The sequence below is a fragment of the Peromyscus californicus genome, unplaced genomic scaffold (assembly GCF_007827085.1).
Source record: "Peromyscus californicus insignis strain IS unplaced genomic scaffold, ASM782708v3 Scaffold_2__1_contigs__length_46816999, whole genome shotgun sequence".
Lineage (NCBI taxonomy): Eukaryota > Metazoa > Chordata > Mammalia > Rodentia > Cricetidae > Peromyscus > Peromyscus californicus.
Genome location: NW_026294540.1, coordinates 5,781,218 through 5,801,509, shown reverse-complemented (window position 1 = coordinate 5,801,509; position 20,292 = coordinate 5,781,218). Strand labels below are relative to the sequence as shown.

Genomic DNA, 20,292 nt, shown 5'->3' with positions numbered 1-20,292 from the left:
CTGAGTAGACAACAGGTTACGCATCCCTTCCTTTGAAGGAATAAGTCTGTGTGTGTTTCACATTTCTGGTTCCCCTCGTGCTTATCTGTGAGCGCAAGGACCTCTGTGCCTCCCACGGGTATGGGCTACCACGTCCAGTATACCTAGTTTACGTACTGAGAAACTGAGGTTCATCAACGAAATGCTCTGCCCACAGCCACACAGCTGACAAAGCTGGGCTAGAGTGCAGGGCTGGCCCACAGGGGACACTTGGGGAGGACTTGAAACCCTGGGTCTGCGTCGCTGTCCCACCTCAACCCTGAGGACACCAGAACAACCTCAGTAACTACCAGTGACCTCCAACCTCAGCCGAAGATCTGCGGCCTGTGCCTCCTCCCTCTGTCTCCCTACTTCTTTCTATTTTACCTCCAGTCTCAGGGAGTGGCTGGATCTGAACCCAGAACCTGGGACACACGAAGACTAGGCTCTACTATCGAGTCAGAGCCCAGCACAGAGGAATGCAGTTCCTCCCAGAGCCAAAGGCTCCTGGCTCCGCAGATGTCAAAACCCTGCTGGAACCCATCCTGCCCTCTCGGTCCTGGTCATTTCCTCTCCTTTTGTCAGTTTACAGCTTGCCTACCCTCTCCTCCAGGAAGCCTCTGTGACTGCCATCCCCCGGGACTTGAATTCTTGGCCTGTACCCCTGTGCCCAACAGTCCTCATGTAAACTTCTTCCTTATAATATCTTGTTTAATACCCACAAAACCTCACCAGCACATCACGCCTCAGCCCTGGAGGCACATTATCATTACCTGGGAAGCTTTTAAATATCTTATTTGCCCAGACCCAATCCCTAGACACTCTGATTTAATTGGTCTGGAATGTAGTCTGGGTATTAGGATTTTTTCTCCTCCTCCTCCTCCTCCTCTTCTGTATATCAGGATTTTTTTTTTTTAAAAGCTCTGTAGGCAATTGGCAGCCAGGGTGGAGGCCCCTGACTCCCCTTTTATAGCCAGGGGCACCAAGACACAGAGACACTAATTGTGTGGCCGGGGGTCACACAGCTAGTGAATAATGGAGCCAGACTGGAACACAGAAAGTCTGACTTCAAAGTGTGATGGGAGTGTGGGGGTGGGGGGCAGAATCAATGGGTCTCCTTAATCCCCTAGTGACAGAGAAGCCATGGGACTGTAGGGCAGCTCTGTTCCGAGACAGACTCAGGCCCCTCCGGCACGGGATATTTTTAACCGAGGAGCTGGTGTTTCTTGCAAACATCCTGCAGTGCCTTAAACACTGAGCAGATTGTTTGGGGGCTGGTGGGTCCTTGCTCTGCTGAGGTAGACTGGGAGCCAAGTCCTCTCCAGTCCCTGGAACCAGTTACTGGATTCAGGCAGGCTCTGAAGACAGTGTGGGAGGTGTGTGTGGGAGGGTGTTCCTGATGATACTTCCATACACAAGAAGGGGAGAGGGTCAATTTGGAATGGGTCCAGATTCCTCCTCCCCTCAGAGACGAGGACTACTCCATCCAATCCAGCCTTCTTTCCTGTTCCAAGCCTGGAAAACAGCTGGAGGGCACACAGAGATTGGATCTTTATTTATTTATCTATTTATTTTGGTTTTTCAAGATAGGTATTTCTCTGTGTTGCCCTGGCTGTCCTGGAACTCACTCTCTAGACCAGTCTGGCCTAGAACTCAGAGATCTGCCTGCCTCTACCTCTCAAATGCTGGGATTGAAGGTGTGTGTGATACCACCGCCATGCCCTGCTCAGATACTGCATCTTACTGGACAGTCAGCAACATGGGTACGTTTGCTGTCTTCTGTTCCACTGTCCAATGGGAAGGTGCCACGTGACAACTGTAGAATACTTCCAGATACATTCCAAACCTTCTCCAGACTAGTCAGAGTGGTGCGGGGCTCACACCTAAGATTCCAGCACTTGGCAGGTTGAGGCAGGAGGATCAAGAGTTCAAGGCCAGCCCGGACTACAGAGCAAGACCCTGTATCAAAAAGGAAAGGAAAAAGAAAAAAAGAAAAGGGAAAAAAATGTGTGTGTGCACACACTTGTGTATCTCCAAATCTCTCCACTCACGATTTTTGGGCCAACTACGTCAGGAAGCCTCCAGATGTCAAATTGGAAGTACTCCTCAAAATGCAAAATGTACACGGCCCTTAAACTGGCAACTTCACTTTTAGAAATTTCCACACAAAATGCCCCACAAGGAAGCTGGGCACAGGGTGTATACACGTAATCCCAGCATTTGGGAGGTGGATGTAAGAGGATCAGGAGGAGTTCAAGGCCATCTTCAGTTACACAGAGAGTTCAAAGCTAGCCTAGGCTACATGAAACTGTCAGAGAGAGAGGGAGAGACAGACAGACAGACAGACAGACAAACTGACTCACAGGAATGATGTAGCCATGAGACTATTCACTGTAGCATTAGTTAACAACATTCCCATTAGACAAACAAGATGTCCATCAACGGAAGAGATTAACCTTGGCAGGACACAGCCACACACGAAGAAAGCCAAACTGCTTGCTGACACGGAAAATATGTCCAAGATACATTGCTTGGCGGAAAGAAAACGGAAGTTGTAAAACGTGTACAAGCCAGTCATAGCCAGGTGTGGCGGTGCACAGAACTGGTGTGTGTGTTGGGGGGGGGGGGGGCCAGCGAGAAGATCTCTGTGAGTTCCAGGCCAGCCAGAACTACATCGTGAAACTGATACAGTCTAGAGGGTCTTGAAAGAATAGCCTACGGGTCTGGATCCGGTTTGTTTTCTCTGCCAGTTCAAGAATTAAAGGGCAGGAAAAATCTATGGCGCCACAGGTAGCCGCAGAGAAAGCTCAAGCACCGCAGACAGAAACAGCAGTCAAGAAAGACTCTTGGCGGGGGTGGGAAACGCACGCATGCAGCGGGTGGGGGGGGTGGGGAAACACACATATGCAGCAGACACACAGAGAAAGGCCCTCTGCACAGCACATGGGGGTAGGGGGTGGGAGGTGTGTGTGGGGGGCGTGAGACTCAGGACTGGGAAAGCTGGAAAATTCAGTGTCTTCTTGAGGGCTGGAGGTTTTCAAGCCTTGGGAGAATTTTCCTCTCTTGCTTCAGGGTTCCTGAGTTTGAAGAAAGGTAGAATGGTTGATTGCGGAGCTGGAGATCTGGCTCAGAGGTTAAGAGCACAGGCTGTTCTTCCAGAGGGCCTGAGTTCAATTCCCAAATTCCCAGCACCCACATGGTGGCTCACAACCATCTGTAATGAGATCTGGCGCCCTCTTCTGGCCCGCAGGCGTACATGCAGGCAGAACACTGTGTACATAATAAGTCTTTTTTTTTTTTTTTTTTTTTGGTTTTTCGAGACAGGGTTTCGCTGTGTAACTTTGCGCCTTTCCTGGAACTCACTCTGTAGCCCAGGCTGGCCTCGAACTCACAGAGATCCGCCTGGCTCTGCCTCCCAAGTGCTGGGATTAAAGGCGTGCGCCACCACCGCCCGGCAATAAGTAAGTCTTAAAAAAAAAAAAGAAAAAAGAAAAAGAGTGGTTGATTGCCCCAGAACTGTTGTCCATCCTTAAACTTGAGGAGACAGTCCTTTAGCAGCCCAATGCTGATGGCGGATAAAAGCGAGCCGGGCTTTTGCCTCATTATGGAAGTAGCGGCCATCTTGGAAAATTTCACCTTTATTACCTGGCCATGCCCCTCTGTCTGTCTGTCTAACAGAGAGTCTGTCTCACTCTTAGTCTCTCAAATCTTAGTATGAAAAACAAAAAAAAAAAAAAAAAAAAAAAAAACAATGAACAATCAAATAGGACCTGTGACAGCAATCCAGAACTTGAGAGAGATACAAGTAATTTGGAATTCTCCATCTTCTATAGTTTAGCCCAAACTTCCTAGAGGCTGAGCTCTAATTAACAGTAAATTAAGCCAGGTGAGGGTGTGTCTTTGTCTTCAGAATGACCCAGTGGGAGACAGCTACACCAGCAGTAGCAGAGACCCCAGACATTGAGCTTTCTGGGAAATGGAGCTCTGATGACGTGCAGGATACATTGCAGTGGAAAAGTCCCCGCCCAACAGGGCTGAGAGGTATGGAAAGCGCAGTGCCCCATCCCAGGACACCTCCCTAACTCCATGATGATACACACAGCTCATGACTACACGCACAGTCAAGCATGCCTTTGAGATCATCCACCTGCTCACTGGTGAAAAACCCTCTGCAGGTCCTGGTGAATGACATCCTCAACAGTGGCCCCCGGGGAAGACTCAACACGCTTTGGATGCACAGGGACAGGAGACGGCAGGCTGTGGGTGTGTCCCCGCCCGGTGATTCAGACGCTGCTGCACACAGGTGCTCCCGAGGTCTCTCCGGAACATCCAGACCATTGCCGAGTGATTTGCCGATGAGCTCATCAGTGACAGTAAGGGCTCCTCCAAATCCCGCGCCATCCAGAGGCATGAGCTGGACCATGTGGCCAAGTCTAACTGCTCATTTCCCAGCTGCTACCTAACAAATTGTGTGTCCTCTGGGACAACTGGGGGAAAAAAAAAAAGAGGCGTGAGGCGTGTGCACACCTGTAACTCCAGCACTTGGGTGTGGGAGGCTGAGGAAGCTACATAGTGAGATCCTGTCTCAAAGATGGATCTTATTCTGGCCTCGAATATCTATCTAGCCTTCAGCCTCCTCGACTCATTTTACTAAAAATATAATTTATTCGATTACTGCGCTTTTTGTCACCCTCTTAAACTGTGTACCCCTAATAAAAAAAAAATCTCACCCTGGTCTTCATGTTGGTCCTTCAACGGCAAATTCCTTTCCAAGGTGTTTTTTGTTTGTTTTTTGAGATATGGTTTTTCTGTGCAGCCCTGGCTGTCCTGGAACTCACTCTGTAGACCAGGCTGGCCTCGAACTCCCGAGTGCTGGGATTAAAGGCATGCGCCACCACCGCCTAGCCTTTCTATTATTTTTTAAATAATTTTTTTTTTTAAAAGCCAGTCAGTGGCAGCGCACGCCTTTAACCCCAGCACTGGGAAGGCAGAGGCAGGTGGATCTCTGTGAGTTCCAGGACAGCCTGGTCTACATAGTGAGGCGCTGTGAATTTTATTTCTTTTTAACTCAGGTTTCAGTCCCAGAGCTGCACTGATATAGGCACATATTTAAATGGGTCTGCCACTCTGGTGTTTAGGGGAGCCATTTGTCGTATGAATCACCAGAATCCATGCTTGTTTTATTTGTTCGTTAAGATCTTTATTTCAGATATGGCATTAGAAATAAAATGATTTCTTTATTGTGTGTGTGCACGTGGGTAGGTGGTGCTGTGTCACGGCGCTTCTGTGGAGCTCTGAGGACAACCCCAAGAAGTAAGTCATTCTCTCCTGCCACCTTGTGGGAGTTGAGGATGGAACTCAGGCTATCAGGCCTGATACCAACTCCTCTTTGCAGGCTTACTAAGGTACCCAGGCTGGCTTTGAACTTGCGATCCTCCTGCCTCAAGGCTCCTGAGTACCTAGGACTGTAGGCATGTGCCATCGTACCAGACCAGGACTGACGTAATTGCTTGTCAGGGAACTGTCTTCTGTTTGTTGCAGGTCTCATGTAGCCCAGGCTACTCCTCTCTCTCTCTCTCTCTCTCTCTCTCTCTCTCTCTCTCTCTCTCTCTCTCTCTCTCTCTCTCTCTCTCTCTCTCTCTCTCTCTCTCACACACACACACACACACACACACACACACACACACACACACACACACACACAAAATGGTGAGCTGCCTAACGTGGGTGCTGAGAACAGAACCCGGGTCCTCTATAGTCTGCAGAGACACAGGCCACAGCCGTGCTCTGCTTGAGACACCTCAAGGAAACCTGTTTTCCTCTCGGGGGTCTGAAAGTGGAAAGGATCAGCGATAAAGGTAAAGAGTTTGCCTTAGCGAGGAGCTGTGAGAATCTCTTAAAAAAGCAAACAAGAGCCGGGCGGTGGTGGCGCACGCCTTTAATCCCAGCACTCGGGAGGCAGAGCCAGGCGGATCTCTGTGAGTTTGAGGCCAGCCTGGGCTACCAAGTGAGTTCCAGGACAGGCGCAAAGCTACACAGAGAAACCCTGTCTCGAAAAACAAAAACAAAAACAAAAACAAAAAAAACAACAACAACAACAACAAAAAAAAAGCAAACAAGAGGGGCTGGAGAGATGGTTCAGAGGTTAGGAGCACTGGCTGTTCTTCCAGAGGTCCTGAGTTCAATTCCCAGCAACCACATGATGGCTCACAACCATCAACAATGAGATCTGGTGCCCTCTTCTGGCCTGCAGATATACATGCAGGCCGAACACTCACTGTATACATAATAAGTAAATCTTAAAAAAAAAAAAGCAAACAAGGCACAGGACTGCAACCTCAGCCTTCGGAAGCAGAGGCAGGGGGATGACTAGAAATACAGAGCGCCCAGAGCTGTTGGCAAGACGCCTGTCCTTGGCCCTTTCTTACTGTACTCAGGAGCAAAACTCGAAACTGAGGCAAAGACACAATTTTACTGAGAACGCTAACTGTGCACGCTAAGTCGGTGGATAAAACAATCTAATTTTCAGACTCGTAATATTCAGTCTCCGTAGAGACTGTCAAAAATTGCCAATGCCGACTATATTTCAAGTCGTCATGGCGGGGTATTGGGAAAAGTTTTCAATTAGCAATAATCGCGCCTCGGATAAACCTCATTGGCTACGATACTGCCACTGCGCAAAGCTGGAGAGCGACCGGCCCCGCTCAGCTTCCCAGGGCCGGCGATGCCCATCACAGTCACGGTGAGCTCCCGCCCGCGCGCGACCGCCTCGTGACGGGCCCCGACCCAGCAGTTTCTCCTCCGGCGTCCGCGCGGACAGATCCTGGCCGGTGGGCTATCTCGCGCCCGGAGGCTCGTGATTTACAAACAGCGCAGCCGCCGCTTGGGATGCTGGGGCGACGCTTATGCAAATCGAGGCGACGTCATGGCGATGGCCCGGGTGGAGACTCTCAACCGCGGTGGGAGAAAGCGGGTAAGCCCAAGGGACCGACGTGCGGTCGGATGCAGAAACAGACCGTGGTGGGGAGAGCGGGGCATAAAGACTCTCGTCTGTAACCCTAGCAACTCGAGCGCTCGGGAGGCGGAGGCAGGAGGACTGCCGCGAGTTTCAGGCTAGTCCCGGATACACAGTGAGAGATCCGGAGGCGGAGACAGGATTGCTGCGAATTCTAAGCCATCCACGTGAGAGACCCCTCTCAATAAAACTGAGATTTCTTTTAAATGAACGACCGACCAGGATAGAGTTTATCTCCAAAACTTCAGGAAAATACAACTTCAAATGCAAACTCTGGGTCAGCAAGCACCTCGAGCAGAAAAACAACAGATCAGAGACAGAAACAAAAGCAAAGGGACAGAAATGTAAGTAAAATAGGGAAAAAAGTAACAAAAGCAAAGAAATGTAAGTAATAGATATAAAAGAGTCAAAGGACGATACAAGTTCAAAGTTTCACAGAAAGAAAAAGGATAAATACTGAACACTCACCGAGCAGAGAAGCTGAAACAGTTTTTCCTATTTTCTTTGAACCACAGTTATTCAGTCTCCGTAGAGACTGTCAAAAATTGCCAATGCCGACTATATTGCAAGTCGTCACGGCGGGGTATTGGGAAAAGTTTTCAATTAGCAATAATCGCGCCTCGGATAAACCTCATTGGCTACGATACTGCCACTGCGCAAAGCTGGAGAACACCGCCCCCTGCGCATCGTCGCTAGGAAGCGCGGCTCCTATTTCAGAAAGGGGGGTTCAAGTCGGATGGAAAAGCCTTCGGTTATTGTTAGCGGGAAAGTTACAGCGCCTCATATAATCTCATGGTGCTCTCTGTGTGAGGCCCAGGAGGGAGATTACTGTTTAATTTAAGTAGGTGTACGTGGGGGAAACTGCAGCAAAGCACTATGGGAAGGAACATGCTAATAGACTCAGTTCCGAGCGCGCAAGGGGCAATTGGAGGAACGCGCCCGCGTCAAGGTGTTCCTTTGGCTCAATTTTACCCCCTTTTCCAAAGAGGCTTTCTTGTTTATGATTTTAAGCACAATAAAATATGTGTTTAAAGTCTACATAACATAAAATGTAGTTTTAACTATCTTAAGGGTAAATTCAGTGTCGTTGATATATTTACATTTATCTCCAGAACCTTTTGATCTTCCCAAACTAAAACTTTGTAGACATGAAACTCTGGGCTCCCTAGCCCTTCCTTGGCAACCGCTCTCACTATAGATACTTTCATAACTGGGAACACGTAATGTGTGTGTTTCTCTTGCTGTAAGAATTCTTTTTAAACTGGGCATGGTGGCACACACCTTTAACCCTAGTACTTGGGAGGCAAAGGCAAGTGGATCTCTCTGAGTTTGAGGCCAGCAAAGACTACAGAGAGAGACCCTGTCTACGGAAAGAGAGTGTGGGAGGGAGTTATTGATAAGATTTATTTATGTGTATGAGTGTTTTTCTTGCACATATGTGCCTTATGGGAATGCCTGGTACCCATGGAAGTCAGAAGGTATCAGATCTGGAGTCACACAGGTTTGTGAGCCACCACGTGGGTGTTGGAAACTAAACCCAGATCCTCTACAAGAGCAGCCAGTGTTTTAAGTTTTAAGCACTAAATCATCTCTCTCCAGTCCCTTATTGTAACTTTTTGTGTGTGCCTTCACCTTCCAAGTGCTGGGATTACCGGTGTGTGGGTGTGTGCCACCACTGCCCAGGCTACTGTAACACTTTATGACTCATCCGTTTTGTAATACATTTCTGGATTTCATGTCTTCTTCTTCTTCTTCTTCTTCTTCTTCTTCTTCTTCTTCTTCTTCTTCTTCTTCTTCTTCTTCTTCTTCTTCTTCTTCTTCTTCTCCTTCTTCCCCCCGAAACATGGTTTCTCCGTGTAGTTTTGTGCCTTTTCTGGAACTCACTCTGTAGCCCAGGCTGGCCTTGAACTCACAGAGATCCGCCTGGCTCTGCCTTCCGAGTGCTGGAATTAAAGACATGCGCCACCCGCCCAGCTGATTTCATGCCTTGTTATGGCTCAAAAATTTTCCATCTAATGGAATTGTATTTACCTATTTATTCTCCAATTAGCAATAACAGCATTTTCAGTAAACCTCATTGGCTGTACACTTGGATCGTTTGAACCTTTTCTCTAATACAATAATGCTGATATTGGTGTACAAGTATCAGTTTGAATTCCTGTTTTCATTACAAGTGTTTTTTGATTACGTTTCTCTGTGTAAGTGTGTGCAGGTCTGAGGACAACTTGTAGGAGGTAGTTCTCTCTTTACACTCTGTGGGTCCCAGGGATTGAATTCACCCCAGGGCGGAAGATTAAAGGCCACCACATCCAAGCCCTCCCCTTGGTAGCATAAGAAATGAAGCCCAGCTGGAGGCTGGAGATGGCTCAGAGGTTAGGAGCACTGGCTGCTCTTTCAGAGGTCCTGAGTTGGATTCCCAGCAACCACCTGTAGTGAGATCTGGTGCCCTCTTCTGGCATGTAGGCGGAACACTGTGTACATAATAAATAAATAAATTTTTTTTTATTATTTATTTATTATGTATACAGTGCACATATCCCTGCAGGCCAGAAGAGGGCAACAGATCTCATTACAGATGGTTGTGAGCCACCATATGGTTGCTGGGAATTGAACTCAGGACCTTTGGAAGAGCAAGCAGTGCTCTTAACCTCTGAGCCATCTCTCCAGCCCCAATAAATAAATAAATTTAAAAAAAAAGAAAAAAAAAAAAGAAAGAAACCAAACCAAGGTGGGCTTCTTTTGTGAAAATACTTTAATTCTGAGGAAAGAGGCTAAATGGCTTTATTCCCTAGAAATGCTGTAGCATATAAAATGTGAAGTAAATTTCTCTGCCTGTTTTACTTTGGCGAGTAGAAAGCTGTTCATAACCTGTGTCTGAACGTCTTTCCTGAGGGATGTTCTCCATTTTTATTTTGACTTTTGCTACTTATTGAAATTCAAACAGTATAGCCAGGAGGTGGTGGCACATGCCTTTAATCCTGGTACTTGGGAGGCCGAGGCAGGTGGATCTCTTGTGAGTTGGAGGCCAGCCTGGTCTACAGAGCGAGTTCCAGGACTGTTACACAGAAAAAAACCCTGTCTTTTTTGTTACACAGAAAAAACCCTGTCTTTTTTGTTTTTGTTTTTTGAGACAGGGTTTCTCTGTGTTGTTTTGGAGCCTGTCCTGGAACTCACTCTGTAGACCAGGCTGGCTTCGAACTCACAGAGATCCGCCTGCCTCTGCCTCCTGAATGCTGGGATTAAAGGTGTGTGCCACCATGGCCTGGCATTTTTTTTTCGAGACAGGGTTTCCTGAAACCCTGTCTTGAAAAAACTAAAAAAGAAAAAACAAACAAACAAAAACCAAACAGTAGCTGAGCTTTTGATCCCAGCACTTGGGAGTTAGAGGCAGGTGGACCTCTGTGCTTTCTGGTCAAGAGAGTGAGTGTATAAGTCTCTGTGTATTGCCGGGCGTTGGTGACACACACCTTTAGTCTCAGCGCTCAGGAGGCAGAGGCAGGCAGATCTCTGCGAGTTCGAGGCCAGCCTGGTCTACAGAGCGAGATCCAGGAAAGGCACCAAAACTACACAGAGAAACCCTGTCTCGAAAAACAAAACAAACAAACAAACAAACAAAAAAACAAAAACCAAAACCAAAACCGAACAAACAACAACAACAAGTCAGTTCTATATTATGAAGTGTCTTTTAGCCGGGCACGGGGGCGCATGCCTTTAGTCCCAGCACTCAGAAGGCAGAGGTAGGGAGATCTCTTGAGTTCGAGGCCAGCCTGGTCTATATAGTGAGTTCCAGAGCAAAGAGAAACCCGGTCCCAAAAATCAAACAAATAAACAACGACAACAACAAAATAAGGTGAATTCCTAAAGTAGGGCTGTTTAGATGCTATTTTGCCCGTAGGACATTGGAAACATTAACCATTTCTTTGCTGGGTGTGGTGGCACTAGCCCGTATTCCCAGCACTTGTGAGGTGGATCAAGGAATTTGGAGTCAGAGTAGGCCGCATGAGACCCTGTCTCAAAAAACAACACAGAAAGACCAACCAACCAACTAACCAAACACAGAAACTCCAAAAGGCAATCATCGCCTCATGTCAGCAGCACAACCGGAACCTTAACTGAGCTGACCAGGAAAGACAAACGGAAGTCAGAGGAGGACCGCGGTAGACTCGCAGGATTGTGGGACTTGTAGTTTTCTTCAGATTATGTCTGCTTCGTGGACTACACTTCCCAAGATGCACATGTAGCGAGCCAGTCCCACGGTTGGGTGAAAATTGTGGACGGTAAGTGTTCTGATCCGTCTTTAGGAAATCCCGCTGTGCATTTTTACAATAGATTCTCTTTGTCCTTTTTGTTCTTGAGGGGCTTGAGGGGACACGGAGGAAAACAGCTCGTCCCTGCCAAACCCGACTGTTTAGCTGTTTCACGTGTAGTTGTGGAATGTCCTGAGCTCAGGTGTAGGAAGCCCAGCCTAAAATGTTTGCCTGTCGCTGGGTAATTTCTGCATTATATCCAAAGCTATGTCGAATGCTTGTTTTTACAATTAGAAAACCTGACAGGCAAGTTGTGTGTGAGTGTGTGTGTGTGTGTGTGTGTGTGTGTGTGTGTGTGTGTGTGTGTTTTGTCTTCTGTGTCCAAATAGCAGAATTTACAATGTACAGTAAACAGACATTATGGGAGAAATGAAGGACTTGAAGGGGTGTATGTGAAGACACGAATAAAATCAAAAGCCTGGAAGATCAGAACAACGTCCTGAAAACCTGCTGTACTGGGCTGCAGTATAGCTCGGTGATAGAATAGTTGATTACCTAGGGTCGCAGAGGCCCTGGGTTTGATACCCAGCACCATGTAGAAAAACACAACAACAACAAAAAATCCCCAAACATCTGACATACTAGAATTCAAATATCTCATGGAGAAATAAGATAAATCCAGTGTAGCTGGGTGTATCCTGTAATCTTTGGCCTGGGCTACAGAAAGAAAAAGTAATAATTCTGATTTAAAACAGGTAGGGTTACAGAACAAATAGTCTTTTGAGGGATAATTTTAACAAAAATATAGGTAAGTAGACGGGTGTGTGGTACATGCCTTAAATTCCAGCACTTGGGAGGCAGAGGCAGGCAGATCTCAGTGAGTTTGAGGCCAGCCTGGTCTACAGAGTGAGTTCCAGGACAGCCAGGGCAACACAGAGAAACCTGGTCTTGAAACATGCCCCCACCCCCCAAAAAAAAGATACTTAAAAAACTTTAAATTAAAATTTATGTGCTTGGATATTTTACCTACACATGTATTTGTGTACCACCTTTGTTCCCAGTGCTTGCAGAGGCCAGAGGAGGATGTCTGATCACCTGAAACTAGAGTTTCAGTAGATGGTTGTGAGCCACCATGTGGGTGCTGGCAATTTAACCCAGGTCCTCTGGAAAAGCAGCCCGTGCCCTTAACCTCTGAGACATCTCTCTAGCCCTGTAACTGATTTCTTACACTTAGCATACCCCCCCCATGTACTGTCTCTCTCTCTCTGAGTACAGCCCAGACTGTCCTGTAACTCTCTCCTTAGCTGAGTGCTACGGGCCGCAGGAATATATCATAAGAACTCAGCTGGTTATGGCAAAGTCACTACCTGGAGGGATCAGGGAATTCCTCCAGAGGAACCCAAATTCCAAGGAGCTTTTGGTGTTATTTGGCTTGTTATATATCAGCTGTATTCTGTTACGAAAATCATGTGTGCCTTCATAGTTTTCCCAATTGACTTTTCCCTAAGAAGGGCTAACAGTGTGGACTGATCACTCTCTGGACATACACATTCCAGGTATTTGGAGAACAGCCTCAGGAAAGGCTTTCTCTGGAATCAGATATCTCCCTTGGCCACTTTCAAGGACTAGCAGTAATAACAGTCCACATGCAAGTCTCCTGTAAATCCCACAAGGAGACACCACCTAGGTCAGGTGGACATTAAGTAATAGCTTTACACAATTTAGCTTGGACTCTCCTTTCTTAACTTCCTCCTTTCCCAAACCTTACCTCTAGTTCCAGATCTCCCTTTACCTATCAGCAGAGGCATCTAGCTGTACACTAGAGACTGAACACACCTTCTCCCACCCTGAAGATAAAGGGCAGATAGCTTAGACAGATAGGAGCCACAGGAAAAAAGAAGGCAGTTTTATTTTCTCCCATTAACCTAGCAACTTATAGATTCTTAACATTTTCTACTAATCATGTTTAAGACTATAGTTGAGCACATAAGATCCCTCTTCTTAGATATTACCCGAATTTAGCCTTTAGTTAATTCATTTCCCCATTGGTCACTTTCCTTTGGGGTTGCAAATGATAATTAATGGCTATTGCCTCTCAATGTGATTCTTATCACCCCTCCGTTTGACCCTGGAAGCCTGGCATTATATACCAGGACTTGCAGGGCACGAGGGATGGAGAAGAGAAAAGAGAGTGGAAGAACTAGACGGGTAAGAACTTGAGAGGAACAAACTGAGATGGGGAAGAACTAGATTGAAGGGCTAGAAGAGAGTACTAGAGGAATGAGATGGAAGATGAGGAAGAGCCAGATGGGGAAGTACTAGCTGGGTAAGAACAAGCTGAAGAGGACCTAGATGAGGCAGAATTAAGATGAGAGAATTAAGATAGAACTTGGAGGGAGCAATAGATAAGTATAGAGAGAAATCAGGCAAGAAAGGAGCTAGACATGAGAACAGAACTGAAGCTGTGTATAAAGGATGTTATGCCAGAGGAATTAAAGCAAGTGGACTATAGAGCTCGGTGTGCTGAGATTCTATTTCCCGAAAATAGTCCTCACCGTTAGTAGTTCTCTCTCCTGAGCCCTGGGATGTATAATATTAAGGCTGGTCCCACTAATATTATACAAGAGCTGAGGATAGCCCCAACCTTCCTGCTTCTATCTCCCAAGTACCGCAATTCCAGGCAAGGGCCACCATGGCAAATTTTCATAGCTGAATGTGTTCCCACAGTGGATAGACACTTTTTTTTTGTTATCCATCCCTCGGTTGGTGGTTAACTTTCTTGGTGAAACCTAGCTTCTCTCATGGATTTCTTTTTTTCTAGAAGGAGAATGAGTGCATTGACTTTCGGGTCAACAAAGGGCCGTTGGATGAGGACCCTCAGCCGGCCGAGCTCTCGTGGCCCTACTGGGTTATTTGTGCCGCCAAGCCCTCCTGTAGACCCTGAGAAGATCAAAGAGTTACAACGCTTCATTACCCTTTCCAAGAAACTTCTCGTGATGACAGGCGCAGGAGTCTCCACGGAGTCTGGGATCCCAGACTACAGGTCGGAAAAGGTTGGACTGTACGCCCGCACCGACCGGAGACCCATCCAGCACGTCGATTTCATACGCAGTGCTCCAGTCCGCCAGCGGTACTGGGCCAGAAACTTTGTGGGCTGGCCCCAGTTCTCCTCACACCAGCCCAACCCAGCACACTGGGCTTTGAGCAGCTGGGAGAAACTTGGGAAGCTGCACTGGTTGGTGACTCAGAACGTGGACGCTCTGCACTCCAAGGCCGGGAATCAGCGGCTGACAGAGCTCCATGGATGCATGCACAGGTGCCCAAGTCTACCGGGTTTGGCCATAAGAGGATGTGTGTGGTTCCCCAGGTGAAGGAGCCTTTGGCTGTCTGGAGCAGGGTTGTCTTAGATCCAGAGCAAAGGCTTCCTGGGCAAGTCTTTGCCTTTGGGGTTAGGCCTAGTGAACCAAGAGAGGAAGTAGGGACGGAAACAGGAAAAGGAGCAAGCCAAGAAAGGATGCCTTCTTCTGGTTGACCCGTATCCTTGGGCAGAGCTCTGGGTTCAGTTTCCCAGCGCCAGGAAAAATAATGTGAGTGGGGCAGCATCCTGCAGTGACTCCCAGTCTAGAATACAATTCAGAGTTATCATCGCCACTGTGCAGAAAGAGCCACCACGAGGGTGGTGAGTAGTATTGTTAACCCCGAGTTTGGGTTGAAAAAAAAAATTATTTCGCCCGGCGGTGGTGGTGCACCCCTTTAATCCCAGCACTCAGGAGGTAGAGGCAGGCGGATCTCTGTGAGTTCGAGGCCAGCCTGGGCTACAGAGTGAGATCCAGGAAAGGCGCAAAGCTACACAGAGAAACCCTGTCTTGAAAAACCAAACAAAACCAAACCAAACCAAACAAAAACCAATTATTTCACCAAAAGTGAAAGCTAGGGTGTTAATGAACCATCTCCGATCCCACCTTGATCCAGCATCACTGTTGGGGAATTAACTCCCTAACATGGTCATTTCTCCTTTCTTTTTCTTATTTTATTTGTTTATTTAGGTGAAGACAGAGTCTCTGCATAGCCTTGGGTAACCTGTAACTCACTATGTGGACCAGGCTGGCCCCAAACTCACAGAGATCTGCCTGCCTCTGCCTCTTGAGTGCTGGGATTAAAGGTGTGTCCCACCACCCTTCCAAAAGTGACTTCACAGGGAGTGACAGTGACAGTCACTGTAGATGGACAGGACAAGTGCGGAGGGGGCACGGGTTTGAGTACTGAGGATTGGGTGTAGACCCTTTAATACACTTCCTCATGTTGTGGTGACCCCCACCCCCGTCATAGAATTATGTCTGTTGCTACTTCATGACTGTAATGTGGTTACAGTTATGAATCACAACACAAATATCTGATATGCAGGATATCTGATAGGCCATCCCCTGTGAAAAAGTCATTCAACCCCCAAAGGGTCGCGACCCACAGGTTGAGAATCCCTGTTCTAGCGGTGGCAAAGGAGAAGGGGGAGAAGACGAAAATGAAAATGGATGTCCTCAGATGGGGGGGGGGCGGTCCTAGGAAAAGAAAGTGACTCTTTTTTGTGGGGGGTTGAAAATGGTTGGGGCTGCTCTGGCAGCTTTATCCCTCGCAGGAACTAATTAATGCTCAGCAGGTCTCATGTTTGCGTTTAGAGTCCTGTGCCTGAACTGTGGCGAGCAGACTCCCCGAAGGGTGCTGCAGGAACGTTTCCAAGTCCTGAACCCCAGCTGGAGCGCCGAGGCGCAGGGCGTGGCCCCTGACGGAGATGTGTTCCTCACCGAGGAGCAGGTCCGCAGCTTTCAGGTCCCGTCCTGTGATCGATGCGGCGGCCCGCTGAAACCCGATGTCGTTTTCTTTGGGGACACGGTGAACCCAGACAAGGTTGACTTCGTGCACAGGCGTGTGAAAGAGGCCGATTCCCTGCTGGTGGTGGGATCGTCCCTGCAGGTACCTTACTCCGTCAGGGTCACGGCGGCGGCCCTTGCCCGTTGTACAGGGTGAGACTTCCTAGAGGTTCCCTCTTATTTGGGTTTCCTTTCTAGTCTTCGTGGGTGAGTGTGTGTGTGTGTGTGTGTGTGTGTGTGTGTGTGTGTGTGTGTGCATGAGTGTGCATGTGTATGCAGGCATATCAATGTTGGATGTCATCTGTTGCTGTCTACCTTAGGTTTTTTTGTTTTTTTTGTTTTGAGACAGGGTTTCAACATCCCTGGGTGTCTGGAACTGAACCCGGGTCCTCTGCAGGATCAACAAGTGCTCTTAACCACTGAGTCATCTCTCTAGCCCCTGGCATAATCATTGAGACAGTCTCTCAGCGAACTTAGGGGTCATGGAATGACTAGACTGGCTGGTCAGTGGGCTCCTAGGAACCCCGTTGTTTCCGTCCGTGAACACTAGGATTACACGTGATTACCACCAAAGCCAGTGTTTACATGGATGCTGGGAATCTGATCTCAGATTCCCATACTTGGATAGCAAGAACTTTACTCAATCAACCATTTCCCAAGCACGATTACCCCTTTGTAGACTGACTGATTGATTCATTGATTGTGTGTAGGTCAGAGGACAAGTCGTGGGGGTCAGTTCTCACCTACCTTCCATCGTGGGTTTTGGGAATTGAACTCACATCATCTGGCATGGTTGGACCTTTACCTGCTGAGCTATCTCACCGGCCCCTCAGCTCCCTTTTGTCCTTTTTCTGTTGTGTTTTGTTTCTGAGGTTGTAGGGTAGTTCTTTTCCTGGATCTAGCGCAAACTCTCTGTCTTCTGTCTGGGCAGGTGTACTCCGGTTACAGGTTCATCCTCACCGCCCGGGAGAAGAAGCTCCCAATCGCCATTCTGAACATCGGACCCACGAGGTCGGATGACCTGGCTTGCCTGAAGCTGGATTCCCGCTGCGGAGAGTTGCTGCCTTTAATAGACCCACAGTGACCGAGGTCTGATGTTCCGAGGCTGGAAATGGACTTTCCGTTGTTGAGTCCTGCTGCTGTAGGTAAACACCTTCTCAGACGGAAGGGTCTAGCCAGGTGTAGTGGTTCATGCTTGTGATCCCAGCCCCCAGGAGGCTGATTAAAGAGGGTGGCCTGGAGCTCAGGGCCAGTCTCCATGCAGAGTGGCTAGATTAGGCCACAGGTGTGAGACCCTAACTCCAAACAACAAAAACAAAACAAAAGCCAGAAGACAGAGTCTGTTCCCTATTAGACTGAGGAGTCAGGTGACTGACCAAGGAGACAGTTCTAGACTTCACATATGACTGTTTTTTAATTGAAACTGTTTTTCTAAAACAGTGGATGGGGTTTTTACTGTTGTTTTGTTTTTAACCTATTTATTTTTATTGTTTGTGTATGATGTTTTGCTTGGGTATTGGTCTGTACAACATATTCATGCAGTGCCCGCAGTGGCCAGAAGAGGGCGTCAGATTCCCTGGCACTGGAATTGCAGGTTGTAACCCACTACGTGGGTGTTGGGAACCAAATGCTTTGGGGGCTGAGCCATCTCTCCAGCCCTGTGTTGCTGGCTTCTAAGGCAGGGTTTTGCTGTGTAGCCCAGGCTGGCCTTGAATCTGGGGCAATCCTCTTGCCCCAGCCTCCCAAGTATGTGCTCAGCTCTAAGTCAGGTTTGTCTTTCTTTTTAAGATTTAGTTATTTATGTATATGAGTCTGTCTTCCTGTATGTCTGCACTAGAGAAGAGGGCATCAGATCCCCTATAGATGATTGTGAGCCACCATGTGGGTGCTGGGAATTGAACTCAGGACCTCTGGAAGAGCAGCTAGTGCCAACTCTCCAGCCCTTATTTGTCTTTCTGAGAAATCAAAGCAAAACAAACAGATGTCATGTGGTTTGTGTTGCTTCTGGAGAAGACTAGAGTTCGGTTCCCAGTTAGATGCTTATAACTGCCTGAAACTCCGGTTCCAGGGGAATCCACTAACATCCTCTTCTGAACTCTGAAGACATCTGCACACATTCATGTAATTAAACATAAAATCTTTTTTCTGGGGGGGTGGGGCGCGGGTGAGTTTCGAGGCAGGGTTTATCTAACTCTCTCTGTAGACCAGGCTGGCCTCAAACTCACAGAGATCCACCTGCCTCTGTCTCCCGAGTGCTGGGACTAAAGTCAATAACTACCACTCCTGGCTGTTTCTATAACTAACATTTTTACAATTTTATTTATTTTTGTATGTGTGTCTGTGTGTCTGGATACACAGGTATCATGGTACATGTGTCTAGGTCAGGGAAGGATGTATAGGAGTCAGTTCTTGCCTTCTGTCATGTGAGTTCTGGGGACTGAACTCATGTCCTCAGGGCTGGCAGCAAGCACCTTTACCCACAGAGCCAACTTACTGGCCTGTAGACCTGGCTGGCCTCTGATCCTCCTGCCTCTGCCTCCAGAGTGATGGGATTTTTCTTTTTTTTTTTTTTTTTTTTTTAATTTATTTATTATGTATGCAGTGTTCTGCCTGCATGTATGTCTGCCTGCCAGAAGAGGGTGCCAGATCTCATTACAGATGGTTGGGAGCCATCATGTGGTTGCTGGAAACTGAACTCAGGACCTTTGGAAGAACAGCCAGTGCTCTTAACCGCTGAGCCATCTCTCCAGCCCGGGATTTTTCTTTTTTAAAAATAACTATTTTTTTATTTTATGTGCATTGGTGTTTTGCCTACATGTAGATATGTGTGAGGGTGTTAGGTGCCCTGGAACTGGAGTTTTTGTTTTTTTTTTTGTTTTTTTGTTTTTTTGTTTTTCGAGACAGGGTTTCTCTGTGTAGCTTTGCGCCTTTCCTGGAACTCACTTGGTAGCCCAGGCTGGCCTCGAACTCACAGAGATCCGCCTGGCTCTGCCTCCCGAGTGCTGGGATTAAAGGCGTGCGCCACCACCGCCCGGCTGGAACTGGAGTTATAAACATACAAGCTGCCTTGTGGGTGCTGAGAATTGAACCCAGATCCTCTGGATGAGCAGCCAGTGCTCTTAACCTCTGAGCCATCTCTCCAGCCCCCAGAGTGCTGGGTCTAAAGGTGTGTGCCACCGTGCCTGCTCCATCCTGGTTTTTTAGTGGGTAGGCTGATGTTTACAACCATTTCATTCTCTCCATTGACATTAACTTGTTTGATTTCTTTTCAGGTCCCTAAGGATTCTTCCCTTCCCTTCAAATTAATGGAAGCTTACCGACTGTATCCTATAGAGGGCAGCAGAGCAATGTCTACAGGCCAGCCCACTGCTGCCCCCTGCTGTTTACAGACCAGCTGTCAGAGTCCTGGGGTAAAGCTGCCCTCCCCTACAAGAAAGACTTCTTCAAGAGGTAGCTGTTCTTGATGGCACAGCTCTGTCACCTTCCCTTTCATATGACCTGGAAGAAGAAACAGGAAGTTCATAAGCCAGCATGGTCTGTGGAGGGCTGACATTGAGATCGCAGTAATTCTGGGAATAACCAGAAGGGCATCTGTAATTCCCTTGTAATTCCAAGTGGTTGTGTCTGACTGGAAGCACTTTGATATTTTTAACAACATGAGCAATAGCATAAGTTAATTTTTTTATTAACCAAACAATAAATTATTTTTAATAGCCATATCAAGTGTGCGGACTGTGCATTTGTATATACAAGAAAGCACGGGTCTTATGCTAGTGTGCCGCCAGGATTTCCACTTGATATTAGCTCTCAGAAGGGGACGCCTACCTTGAACCTGGTTTGTGATGAGAAAACAGTTCATTCCCTGTGGGTTCTTCAGCTGGTATGTTTGATCACTGTGCTCAGTGGAAAGAATCCGTGTGCCCTGAAATGTGAGGCACGTGGAAGACTCACGATCTACTTCGGAAAGCCTCCCGTCTGAGTTGAGGACAGGCAACACATGCTCACCCCGCCCCAGCCTCGGGAGCAATCTCAGCTCCCAGGGTAATGCATGGTCTTGGGCTGTGCAGAGTGCGGGGGCTGCCCTGTCATTCATTCTGAAGACATACAGGGTTGTACATCTCATTCCAGGATTTTTTCCCTAAAGACT

The 20,292-nt window shown here is 47.7% G+C and overlaps 1 protein-coding gene, 1 long non-coding RNA gene, 2 other non-coding genes and 1 pseudogene across 7 annotated transcripts; 2 read left to right on the top strand and 3 right to left on the bottom strand.

Annotated features, from left to right (window-relative positions):
- Nucleotides 1–3,411: 3,411 nt before the first annotated feature.
- Nucleotides 3,412–5,570, top strand: LOC128120732 (40S ribosomal protein S5-like; annotated as a pseudogene).
- Nucleotides 5,571–5,727: 157 nt separating this feature from the next.
- Nucleotides 5,728–19,862, top strand: Sirt4 (sirtuin 4). Of its 4 annotated transcripts, none has more exons than XM_052755128.1 (6): nt 6,170–6,991; nt 11,126–11,310; nt 14,102–14,647; nt 15,954–16,248; nt 17,077–17,286; nt 19,418–19,862. In XM_052755128.1, exons 3-5 carry the CDS (start codon nt 14,109–14,111, stop codon nt 17,227–17,229), a joined length of 987 nt encoding a protein of 328 aa, XP_052611088.1. In that variant the 5' UTR covers nt 6,170–6,991; nt 11,126–11,310; nt 14,102–14,108; the 3' UTR covers nt 17,230–17,286; nt 19,418–19,862. The 4 variants fall into 4 exon arrangements, with proteins under 4 accessions (XP_052611089.1, XP_052611088.1, XP_052611087.1 ...); XM_052755127.1 differs by having other exon boundaries at nt 6,173–6,991; nt 17,077–17,290; XM_052755130.1 differs by having other exon boundaries at nt 6,270–6,991; nt 14,102–14,596; nt 17,077–17,290.
- Nucleotides 6,474–8,366, bottom strand: LOC128120896 (uncharacterized). Its single transcript, XR_008221993.1, has 2 exons — nt 7,502–8,366; nt 6,474–7,322 (listed from the first exon to the last, which is right to left on the bottom strand). It is a non-coding gene; the product is annotated as an uncharacterized LOC128120896 (long non-coding RNA).
- Nucleotides 6,563–6,703, bottom strand: LOC128121129 (U4 spliceosomal RNA). Its single transcript, XR_008222076.1, has one exon. It is a non-coding gene; the product is annotated as a U4 spliceosomal RNA (small nuclear RNA).
- Nucleotides 7,557–7,697, bottom strand: LOC128121131 (U4 spliceosomal RNA). The gene has a single exon (XR_008222077.1). It is a non-coding gene; the product is annotated as a U4 spliceosomal RNA (small nuclear RNA).
- Nucleotides 19,863–20,292: the final 430 nt, after the last annotated feature.